Raw genomic sequence first — 12,377 nt, 5'->3', positions numbered from 1 at the left:
GTACTCTGAAGCATGGGGTTTTGGTGATGCTTTCAAAAGTCTGACATGTTGGCCTGCTGACTGACTGCAACGGCATGCCTAGAGGCAGACTTTTAGATGAACTGTGATGCCCTTGGACCCCTGCTAGAGATCCCATTGAAAATTTGGGCCATGGTGCAAGAACAACAGGGTGTGAGTCAGGAATAGGAGGGAGCTGTCGGCAGACATTTTTTGTGCAAGTGCTGTGCAAATGCTAGCGAGGGCATGCGGTGATCCCCTCGTCCCTAACTTGACTTTGAACTCTTGAGTGGTTACAGAATTTGATAATCTGAGTGAAATTCAAAGTAAAATGCCATTTTCTCTCTGGTCGCAAGGGATACTGCAGCTGCTTACGGTTCTTTAATGATATATATGTGCATATATATATATTTAAATTTAATTTGTCAACATTTTTTCTTTTCCGGTTTATGCTGCCTGTTGCTAGAGACATGTGGAATGTTAATTGTACTGTATATGGGTCTCTCCCCACCCCGCCCTTGTGTCTTTTCCTCTCCCCTTTCCTTTCTTTGTTCCTTTTGTCTCTCACAGCAGTCTGAACAGCGTTAACAGTAGTGATTCCCGGTCCAGTGGCTCGCACTCGCACTCACCTAGTTCACACTATCGCTATCGCAGCTCCAATCTGCCTCAGCAGGCACCCATGAGGCTGTCCAGTGTGTCCTCCCATGATTCTGGATTCATGTCCCAGGATGCTTTCCAGTCCAAATCGCCATCCCCCATGCCACCAGAAGCACCTAACCAGGTACGTGCAAGCATGAGAACAAAAACCTGAGCGTGAGCTGGACTCTGTAACTTGGCTCACTTTTCACAAAAAGGATCTGGTGTGGTTTTGGGATACCTTGGAGTCGGGTTAAACACTGAGGGTAAGGTTTGTCTTGCTGCACTTCATCCGTCTAAAAGTTGGGCCTCTAGCTGGAGTGATTTATGCTGCTTTTGCAGTTAGCACTGAAGAAAGGGATGAGTCGCTCTCAGGGGATTTGTATTTCACTCTGGCCCTGGAGGGAGCCTAGATGCCTAACTTTCAGATACATACAGATGAGAAAGAGCAAGAAGTCCCACCTTACAGGAGGGAATAATATTCACTTTACCCATTGAGGTTACCAGTTAATATCCTGCACAGATTGCAAGTTGTTAATATCTGGTGGCTGTTTACTGTTTAATGGACAAATATCGGTGCCAGAACAGCCTTCTGACAGCCTTAGTATTGGTACTGGTGGCTTCAGCATCAGAGAGACAGCTTTTATTCCTCCCCTGCAAAGGGCCTGGAGTACTCAAAATGCCATTAGCAGTATCATATGAAATTGGTTTTGCTGCTTTTTATGACATCCCTTTCTGTGGATAGGCTTGCTCTTTTTGACTCTCAATTGAGCACCTTGCAGAAATAAGGTTTCTGCACGAAAATGAGAGGTATTTTTAATTCTTTATGGAACTCATAAGAAATGAGTGTTTGTGTAGTCATATATGCTAATGTCCTAAACCCAGTCAAACTAAGAGGATTTCACTATAAATATAAGCAAAACTTTTCCAGAGCACTTTTTGGTCTGCAGAAGGAAGTTGCTGCTCTATTTGTTCATGGCATCATTCCTATGAAAACTAGCTGGCCACCTGCAGGCAGAGGTTTGCATGCCTCCATGGCACGTATCTTCCAGCACCTGAATTCTCTTCTCTGTTTTGGGTTTTTTTTAACAAATCACATGGCAACTGCAGTATTTTTTAAACAAGGCTGAACTGCCATCTCACATTATAAATCCCATCATAAATCTTAGTTACAAACTGAAGTGGATCTAATATCCTGTTGTTTGAGTATCACTCATTTTTAATACACCCTAAGGTCACTGGAGAAGATTTTTCCTTTGGTTTAATAAATATAGCTGCACACCTTTTCATGTGTTGGGGAGTAGATGGTTTTGTAGGTGATGATAACTTTAATCCTCACAGTCAGCAAGCAGCAACAATTTCAGTGTTAGTGATTACCAAGTGTCACCTGCACACTTAAGCTACTCCTAGACCACCTTTGACAGCACACAGGCCCTTACTTTTTGCAGAACATTTAGTAAGTAGCACCCTTGCTGAAATTTTTAGGGTATCATCCAAAACACACTGGTTCGTTTAGGCTTGGAACATGTTCTCAAGGGAAGCTCAACAGTTTTTTAATATATTTACCTCTTTCGTTTTAATAGAAATGCTTTGTTTTCAAATGAATACATCTTCTACACTGTCCCCAGTCTGGACACATCAGCATTTTTTTATAGATGACATCCTGAAGAACTTTGTGCACACTAATAAAATGAATGTTTTGTTTAGATTGGCTATGGCTAACCTAAGTGAAATGCAAAAAAGTAAATGAGCAATAATAAAGTAAACTGGAATAGTAACAAGGTAAGGAAGTTGACTTTTAAGATACGTACATCAGTTATACATGCTAGCATCATCTTTGGTTTTTGTAGTATCCACTGCACCTGCATAAAAGGGCAGTAATCTACATGATGATGCTGTTTGAAGATGAGGATGTAACTTTGCAATTGCCCTTAGCATGGAAAAAACCCAACGCCTCTCTTTGCAAGTTCCCCTGTTAAGCGGGGGAGAGAACTTAGGCTGGTATCAGCTAGCAGAACATCCTGAAAGTTGGTGGGAGTCATGCTGATTTGCACCAGCTAAGTTCATATGCTTTCACTTCATTTTAGAAACTGTCCATAAAGTTGCAAACTGATCCAAGCATCACTTGAGCTATTCATGAGCTGTAGAAGGCTGCAGCAGTGTGGCGTTGACTTGACAAGTGTAGTGTGTTGGTATAACAAATAGGTATGTGCTCTGTATGTCTCTAGTTCTGTATACCTTTACGCAGAGGAAAAGGTAACAGATCATTGCCTGGCCGCTTCATCTTTGCTTAAGTGTCTTGCTTTGTATGTTCAGCACTAAGTAAATGTGTGTGTTGTGCTGACAGATAATTGTGATCGTGAGCTTACCAAGAAGCTGTTCAATTTACAGCGTTATTTCATGTTGTGTGTCTCTAACCAACTGATAGATCTTCCTTGTGGTATTGTGCTTTTGAGGCTCGGTGGTGGGTGGGGAGGAGCAGTGATATCGGCTGCTGACTGTTTCTAAAACACTGATGTCATTGTTTCTAGTAGTGACACTGAGAAAGCAGAAAAGCAAGCTCTGGAATCAACAAAGGAAATTAAAAGCTATATATCTTGCACAGGTGGACACTTCGCTGATATTTGCTAGCTACATGCTGTGGCATCTACTGGCAGCAGTAGTTTTGAAGGCAGCAAAGCCCATTTACTTTTAATAATGGATTTTTTTTTAAAAAAAGGAGAAGGGGGCCACATAAAATTTCCATATTATGGGAATGAGACTGTATGAGCTATGTGAAGCTTTTAGGCTCTCACCTACATTTTAGACAAGCAAGTACCACTGAAAATTAAACTGAATTTATTCAAAAACACAGATGGGCGAGGGGTAATCTCAAACAAGGATTAAGTAGAGATTTAAACAAGATACAGACTATACCAGAGGAGAGCTGACCAGCAAAATGAGGACTGCTTTTCATCCTAGAGTTGCTGAGTAGTAAGTCTTTACAGTTATCACACTCTGCATAGAAGATAGGAAAAAGAGCAATTATAAAACCAGGCTCTGCCCTTACACTGGTTTGGTATGATCTCTTTTCTGCAGCGTTGCTGTTAATATCAGTGGGAGTAAAAGTGTTAGTCCATATCAGATAACTGTACATGCGTTGTGGTTTAACCCCAGCCAGCAACTAAGCACCACACAGCCGCTCACTCACTCCCCCCCGGTGGGATGGAGAAGAGAATCAGAAGAGGAAAAATGAGAAAACTCATGGGTTGAGATAAAGAAAATTTAATAGGTAAAGCAAAAGCTGTGCACACAAGCAAAGCAAAGCAAGGAATTAATTCACTACTTCCCATGGGCAGGCAGGTGTTCAGCCATCTCCAGGAAAGCAGGGCTCCATCACGCGTAATGGTTACTTGGGAAGACAAATGCCATAAATCCAAATGCGTTCTCCCCCCTTTCCTTCTTCTTCCCCAGCTTTAATATGCTGAGTTTGACATCATATGGTGTGGAACATCCCTTTGGTCAGTTGGGGTCAGCTGTCCCGGCTGTGTCCCCTCCCAGCTTTTTGTGCACCCCCAGCCTACTCGCTGGTGGGGTGGGGTGAGAAGCAGAAAAGACCTTGACTCTGTGTAAGCACTGCTCAGCAACAACGAAAACATCCCTGTGTTACCAGCACTGTTTCCAGCACAAATCCAAAACATAGCCCCATACTAGCTACTATGAAGAAAATAAACTCTATCCCAGCCAAAACCAGCACAACATGTGGAAAGGTCACTGTAAAATGCCTTAATCTTAATTAAGCAACTGCATTTGGGTATAGCTGAACAGCTGAAAAGCATCACAGGTCTCTTTCTGGAGTGGAACAGGTTCTCTAAATGCCAGATTTGAGGTCAGCCCTGGCCAATGTTGCCCATGGCGTGTCCTGACACCATGTAAAGCCCTTCTGACAGACCTGCTGCTGGACGTACAGAGTAGCTCTTGGATGAACATCCAACATGGCTGATGCCGCTAAACCTATATGTTGCCCTGTGTAGTAGACAAAGGCCTGAGAGTATCTGTGATGAAGTAGTATGGTACTAACACAGTTATGTTTGATTTAGGGGGATGATAATAAAAGGATCCACTGGACTTGGAGTGCACGGGGGAAGCAAATATGCAGTTGAATTTTAGAGGCTGCTTATGATGTGGTGGGGATGAAAGCAAGGGGAGAGAGAAAGAAGCAGATGAAGGAAAAAAAACCCTGCTGATGTGCTGTCAAACAGCAGAGGACTAAGTCTTTATTGTTAGAATATTCTAGAAATCACTTTCCCTAAACAGTGAAGTAGAGGGAAACTAGATGTGAACTTGTTTCCACATGCACAAGTTAGCAAGCTGGAAAGATTCTGCTTTTGAGGGGACTCCGTTGCTTGAAATAGCTTGAAGTTAGAATAGGGGAAATACAGTGTTAAAACTATTGAGTTTTCCATGTACATTAAGAAATGCTCCTAAATTAGACCTTAAAAAAAACCCAACAAACAACTGAAATGTATCTGCCAGTTATCACCAGGTGTTTTTCTCCTAAATTTCCTTTTCAAATTAGGTTTCCCAAGGGTTTGTCCCTGACTAGAAAAAAGGGGTCAGTAGAGACATGTTCCTGGAAGTGAGGCAAATTGAGGAGGTGACCTTGAGTCACTATCCAAAGATTTTTGAAAGGTAACTGAGGAGTCTTCCACTGAGTGCAGAGGGACATTGGACCAAGCTCTTCATTAGGATTTGGTCTTCTGGGAGAACCTTGCCCAGGAAGCCCTGTCTAGTAGTTGAGGAAGGGCAGGGGTTAAGAAAGCAATATTATATTTCAATGGAAAAGGTAGGAAACAAAGGATGCAAGTAATCCAAGATAACTGCGGTCCTTTTATAGGTTAGTAGGACAACCGATGGAAAATATACAGTCCTGTAGCCCAAAATACAGCCTTTTTTTTGTATCCTTGCTGGAATTCATACATACCACACCAAGCAGTGGGACACTTTCCAACAACAAGCCATGGCACAATGTCTGAGGGACCAGATACCAAGCTACATATATATAACATACCTTTGAGGAACTGGTTGTTACTGTGCAGAGCTCAGTTTTAGCTTTCTGCTGATACTGTTAGCTTTAAGCTTTTTCTTAGAAGAGATGGTTTGAGAGCGGAGCAGAACAGCCATTATTGCAGCTGTGGAAAAAAAAAAAATCTCCTGGGGTTAAAATAGCTCAAATGAAAGAACTAATTTTAAAAATGAGTCAAACTAAACAATCATTTTAAAAAGGAATCGACTAAAATAAGTTGAAAAAAATCCCATAGTCAAATTAAATTTCTCACTCCACGGGCTGTGGAGTAGAAATTGCTCTGCCCAGCGTTTGCCTGTGTGTGTGCTCCCAGGGGCATGTGTGCCAGTGGGTGTGCATCTAGAACAAGCACTCAAAAGTTTGGAGACTTTTTGCCCAAGCAGTAACTGTGCAGTTTCTGTTTTCAGCCCCTCGTGTACTTTCTGCTAAGACATGGAGGGTGGTCTGTGCTTCCCACACCCGAGTCCGAGGATTCAAGACTGTTTCTGCAGTCTGATCCAGGCATTTTCTCCGCTGCCGCTTGCATTTTCTTTACACTTTTCCTTCAGGAGTTCAATGTTATTCTGTCTCCCTCTCCCATCATTTTCTCACTGTTGTAAACCTTTTTTTGGCAAGACCAGAGGCTCCCCTTCCCTGTGCCATGCAAGGTTCTCAAGACGAGGAGTCCCTGTTTCCCTACCACCACCTCTTGCATTTCTTTCAACTACCAGGGTGTTTTCCCCGTAGCATTTTGGTTCATCCTTTGTCTAGCTTTGCCTGCTGAAAATGGCCATGCTGAGTCAGTGGGAGAGTCCTTTCTTTCATCTTTTTTTCACATTGGAGTCACTTTATTGCAAAAATAAGTTCACCACTTCCAGTCTTTTTTTCCCCATATGCCAAGTAAATTGAACAATCCTTTGCATCTTTAGAATTTGCATTTTTGGCCTTTTTCCATCTAGTTGCTACATGCAGCTTTATTGCTAATAAACCTCATTTATGACCCATTTTTACCATTCCTTGACATAATCTTGTGAAGTTGCTGGCTTGTAAACAGGAACAGTCTATCAGGTGTAGACTCCAAATTCTTACTTGTCATCATTAGGGCATCTGCAGAAAACAAGGTGGCATGATACCATATTTGGAACTCAGACCCTTCACTGTCTGTCCTGCCATGTGCAGAGTATGCAGACCCAGGAGGCTCTTTCAGGCCATAAGCATGAGGTTTCAGAAAGCATTTTCTGAAATTACATTTTTTTCTCCCCCCCCCCGGCCAAAGTGTAACACTAGTGTGAGTGTTCTCATGGGGCTTCTCAAACAGTTTCTTTTGCTGAGCTACCTGGAATGTCAGGCAGAACTTGGAGTTTTAAAAGCTAATTTTCTATGATGTATTTTTCTCTAAGGATAGAAAAAATAGGCTCATCTCCATTTAGTGTACGGTAGTTATGTCTGATGGCAGAGTCAACTGCAGCTCATGTTTGTCAGTATTCTTATTTTTAGAGGCTTTTCTCCTGTGAAAGGAGTTGCATTAAATCAAGAATGTGACAAGTTCCACAAAACACCATGCCACTGCATCATCAGGTATCCCACTGCATACTTTTCACTTCTCTCCTTAATAGCTACATGGCATTTGTTGTAGTTTCTTCTGATCTTATGTTCACCTCAACTCTTACTGCACTTTGAATACAAGCCTTGTTAGCTGAGCTTACTTGTACCCAAACACATTTGACAGGTCACCCACAGATCTCACCTCATGTCAGCATAAGACGGGATGTGCATTATTTCTATAAAATAATGCACCACATTACATGCTTTTTTAAATTTTTGTAACAGCCTTTTCAAAGTTTCACTTAAATCCAGAGTTTGCTAATAAGCTCAAGATGCTGATTCTGTATTGGCTTCTCAACAGCCCCAGTAGTCTTCACCAAAATCCTTATGGTGATGGTGTTCCATCTCAGGAGACTGATACCTACTTTTACCCAGGCAATTAGCTATACATTCCTTATATGTAGCTTCTGGTGAGCAGTGAGACAACTTCTGGGTGTTAGCAGTAATTACTCCTCTACAGTGTCTCTAATCCAGCTATCTTTTTATTGCAGACTCACCCCAAGATCTCATCTAAGGTTAACTGATGAAATTTTATTTCAGATGAGATTTTCCTTCCTCTTCAAAATGTCATTCCTTGAAATCTGAGGCTTTGCTACACAAACTTGATACAAGAGCGCATTCTCTCTGCTGTCATAAAATAAAATGCCGGGGATATCCTTAGACAGACCTCCTTCACAGGTCTTGGACTGCCAAAGGATGAATTAGTCTTGCTAGCATTGAATTTCCTGTCAGTGAATAGAGCCCAGTGCTGCCCTGACAACTCTGCCAGTATTCTTGACCATTTCCAAGCACTGGGTTGGACCTGCACGCACAGCCCTGCTGAGGGGAAGGCCACTTTCAAGGGGGAGATGTATAAGAGCATTGTAGTTGGTAAAATAGTCCACATGGTTATTCACCTTGGCCTGCCTGTAGGTGAATTAGATGCTGTTGTAGAGGTCTTACAGCAGCAAATGTACATAAAGGCGTGCAATGAAAATTGGAAGAGAAGTTCCTAGCTAAGAGCAAAATGTTTGAGGTGTTTGTTGGACACTCTCTGTCCTGCATTTCCTTTCGCTTTCCATCCAAGCCCCTGTTATTTTCTCTCTCTGCTGTTAAGAGAAAGCAGGTGGCAAGCACATGCCACCGTTTATGCACTCAGCAGAGTACATGTACCTTCATATTGGCTGCTGGGCAGAAAAGTTTGAGTCAGAGTGCTTTTGGTGTATGCATACTACCCGCAGAGGCACATGCATACAGATAATGCACTTTGGAAACCTCCAGTTTTGGTAAGTATCATTTCTTTCTCTGTTCCATAATATTTGAACTCAGATGAGCTTTTCACAAGCACTTTTGCAGATCAGAATATCCGAGAACTTGTGAATGTAAGTGACATTTGCTGCTCCATGTTTTAAATCTAAACTTTGTGTCTTTGAAGTACTGATGATCTGCTTTTCTGTATAAATCAGTTGTCTCAGTATATTGCATGTTTGGACTGTAGGTGCCCTCAGCTCCCTCAGCTTCTTGCTCCGAGACAGCTAACAGAATTGAGACGCTGAAATTGCAATGAGGAGTTGAGATCGCTGCCTCAATTCCCTCATTCTCAAGCAGCGTGGCAAGTTCTCGCATTAAGCAAATGGCTTGTTTTGTTTCTCATAGATTTCCTGAACATTAGTAACGGTTTTGAGTAGTTTCTAATTGATTTTTAAAACCCTAACCCTTTGCTTCTCTCATCCTTCCCTCTCTCCTGTGTGTGTCTCTGTGTATGTGCTTTTTGTCCTTTTTTTTGTGGTTTTTTTTTTTTCTTTTTTGGTGGCTTGTGTATCCTTTCCTTGCGTTGCGGTGCTGTTTTACGCTGCAGAATTCGTCCAGCTCTGCCTCTTCAGAAGCCTCTGAAACCTGCCAGTCAGTGAGCGAGTGCAGTTCCCCCACCTCAGTCAGCTCAGGCTCCACCATGGGGGCTTGGGCCTCCACAGATAAGGTGAAAAACTTCATCTCAAAGACATACAAACCTACTAGCTCGTTATCCAAACCCAGCAACATTTGGACAAAAAAAACCCTGTGCATGGGACGCAGCCAGGATTCCTCTCTGTGAAGATGAGAATAGGAACTGTTGCACACTCCCTTAGAAATGAATCTGTTTGAATAAACCACAGCGACACTCGCCTTTAAACTAACTGCTAGGGGGAAGCTACAAATTGGGCATTTTACGGAGGTAATTTTCTAAGAAAAGCTCGTTGCCCACCTTTTCTACTCAAAGAGATTGTGGAACGCTGCCCAAACCCAGCTGGTTGCCTAACAAAGAGCATCTTGCCCAGATTGTACCATTTGTGGCTTCTTCCCTCTCTCCCGTTAGGTAGCACACATTACACTGAGCAATTGGGGTTTGGTTTTGACCAAAACAAAAAGGAAAACACACACGGTTGGAATAAATTATGGGGAATACACTGAATCGGGGGAGGAAGCGATAGCGGTCTCCATTCTCATCTGGTAAATCCTTGCTGTCGTTTTTTTCTTTTTTTTTTTTTCTTCCATATCATCACACAGCCAGAACACGTCATTTTCGAAGGCTGTATGCTTTTCCTCTCTGTCCAGCTACATAGAATAAACGCCACCCATGCAAATGCCTCCAGTATTGGAAACGTTTTGTTTCTATGTCCGCAGTCTGCAGGGTACCTAAATTGCAAAGGCTTTTTCACAGTGTGCCGCTTTCGTGGACAGAAGGCAAAGCTGCTCAGCCTGGAGACAATGACTGCTAGATTGATGTTTGAAAATTGTTATACCAAATAACAATTTTCAAGCAATCTCACTTCTGAACCAAGCATTGTATCAATTTTCTGTTGTTTATTTGCAGCAAAGCTAAGATTTTTCTTTCTTTTGTTTTAAGATACAGAAGTTTTCTCCCTAGAGCATCAGTCACAGTATATTTTCATATTCATTCTGTTTATATTAATTTCTCTGTTTTGTTTGTTTATTTGTTTCGTTTCCAGTTGTCTAATGGGTTTTATCACTGTAGTTTATCAAGTGACCCATCCGTAGCTTCAGTTGGTGCAGGTCCTTTCCCTCATTTCCCGCCTGTCTCCCGCACGTGGACTCGGGCTCCCTCAGCCCTCCTTGCAGACTACGTTCATTATTACACCATTGGGCCAGGCATGTTGCCATCATCTAAGATCCCTAGCTGGAAGGTTTGTGTTCCTTTTGTTGTGGCAGTCCTCACCCCCTCATACCAACAGTGTGCACACGGCAGTTGTTGCTACCTTTCAATCCATGGAATTACTCGTTGATTTGCTCTGTTTAATATCATTCTGAATGGGCACTGCATGCTGATAATCAGAGCGCTAAAATCCGGTAGTGGATATTTCTGAATGACCTTGTCTATTCTGGCACTGCCTAAAACATATTAAAGCTGACAGCACCTAGGTAGGAAGGAATAGTTTAACTCTGGAACATTGGTGAAAGCACTCTGGGCTCTATTCAGCGAGAAAAGAGCTTGTTTAGCACCGTCAAAGTGCTCACTTGAGCAGGGAGGTGCAGGCTTGGCATCCAGTTGGCTTAGTGAAACCATACATTGCACAACGTCATGTTCTCACTGCGGCGGCTGTGCTTCGCCCCCACCTTGGCCGTAGGCAGGCATGCTCTTGTAGATCTAGCTGGAGTGGTTTAAGAAGGCGCTCGTCACCAGGTGATCCGGAGTGATGACTGAAGCTATCCTAGCTTTACTGCCACAGACTGAAAGTGCTCACCCAGCTTGTTTTGCTCTCTTGGGTGAGACCACCGAAAAAGTCAGAGTGCAGTAACTTCTTTCAGTTGCTCCAGCTGGATCTGCAGGGATCTTCCTTGGCATCAAAACGTCTCTGCTCTGCCAGAGCCTTGACTCTCATCCCTGCCAGGTGATTCCCCTGGGAGACTCTGCCTCGGAGCAAGGGGAGAAGGTCTCTTTGTCTGTTGCCCTGGATCTTCACAAGGCTGATGTGCAGTTGATAGTAGCTGCATGGGTCTTAGATGCCTGTGGATGGTTATATGATACTGCATATGCACCATGGGACCTTCTTATACATGTAAATTGAGATACCTTGTTACAGATCCCCCTAATCTCTCTCTCCAGCAGCTGGAGACCGTTGAGACATACACACAGGGTGGCCACAGTGGTCCTGGGTCTTCAGGGTCATTAGTTGTGTCTATGCTAGAAGCACTTTGCCAATATATATTTCACAGCAAAACACTTACAGCAAAGACATAGCTGTTAAGGCAAAGCAGAGTTTCATATGTGTTAATAAAACCAAAATACCTGTCTGTACAAGGGGCTTCTTGCACTTGCACAGCTGCCTTGCATTTCTCATACCTTGGACTGAGACACATGTCAGTAAAAATCTATAGCGTGGTCTTAGCCCATCATTAATTATTTATCAGAAGGTTGTGCGGAGGCTGCGCAGCAGCCAGCTGCTGCCAGTGGTGGGGTCTGTGGCCCGTTCTCACGCACAAGTTGTTTCTTCTATTTCTATTTTTAAAGCACCCCTTGTCTTGGTGAGGGAAAACTCTCTTAGGATTGGGCTTTCCCCTGCAGCAGCTCGCATTGGGGGAGCTGCTGCTTAGCAGTGGTTCTGCGTGCCAGCACAGGTCACCGATCAGTCCTGCCTTCTGTGTGCGACGTGTGGTTTCTGGACACCCTCAGGAGTTTGCTTAATAGAGCCCCGAGTGAATATAGCCCTCGTGGCCTGAGGAATTTCTGTTTCAAATTTGGCACCAGTAATTCAGAGTGAAGTTAGTCTTTCTTCAGCACAGATCGTTACTATAAACTAGATTTCAGCTAGTAAGTAAACTGAGAGATTACTCAGAGTAATTTGCTCCTCTAATGTGTATCAAAAATCTGTTCAAGCCTAATTTTTCAGAATTGAAGACATGCGTAACAGCACGTAGTACTAGAACTTGTGTACATCTAGAACAGTTACATCGCTGATTGGACATACATGTATGTTTTCTGCTGTGTGCCAGTGATTTTTGCATTTAAATTTCTGAAAATATAGGCTTTAAGACAATAGAATTTCATTTAGAGAAAACTATAGTATTAAAATTAAAATGTTAAATATTTTCATATAAGAACACTTAGGTAGAATAGGAA

At 42.8% G+C, this 12,377-nt stretch overlaps 1 protein-coding gene across 9 annotated transcripts in view; it reads left to right on the top strand.

Annotated features, from left to right (window-relative positions):
• Positions 1-12,377, top strand: part of MTSS1 (MTSS I-BAR domain containing 1) — a 128,077-nt gene that overhangs the window by 111,673 nt on the left and 4,027 nt on the right. For 4 of the 9 annotated variants that reach the window (XM_075495243.1, XM_075495242.1, XM_075495244.1 and 1 more), the window contains 3 exons: positions 568-778; positions 9,120-9,239; positions 10,249-10,443. In XM_075495243.1, the coding sequence (XP_075351358.1) occupies positions 568-778; positions 9,120-9,239; positions 10,249-10,443 (526 nt within the window). The remainder of the gene's footprint in view (positions 1-567; positions 779-9,119; positions 9,240-10,248; positions 10,444-12,377) is intronic. The other 5 variants (XM_075495248.1, XM_075495246.1, XM_075495247.1 and 2 more) reach the window with 2 other exon arrangements.

The sequence above is a fragment of the Mycteria americana genome, chromosome 2, assembly GCF_035582795.1.
Source record: "Mycteria americana isolate JAX WOST 10 ecotype Jacksonville Zoo and Gardens chromosome 2, USCA_MyAme_1.0, whole genome shotgun sequence".
Classification (NCBI taxonomy): Eukaryota; Metazoa; Chordata; class Aves; order Ciconiiformes; family Ciconiidae; genus Mycteria; species Mycteria americana.
Note: the sequence above shows the minus strand (reverse complement) of the source record. Positions and strands in the feature narration are given on the sequence as shown.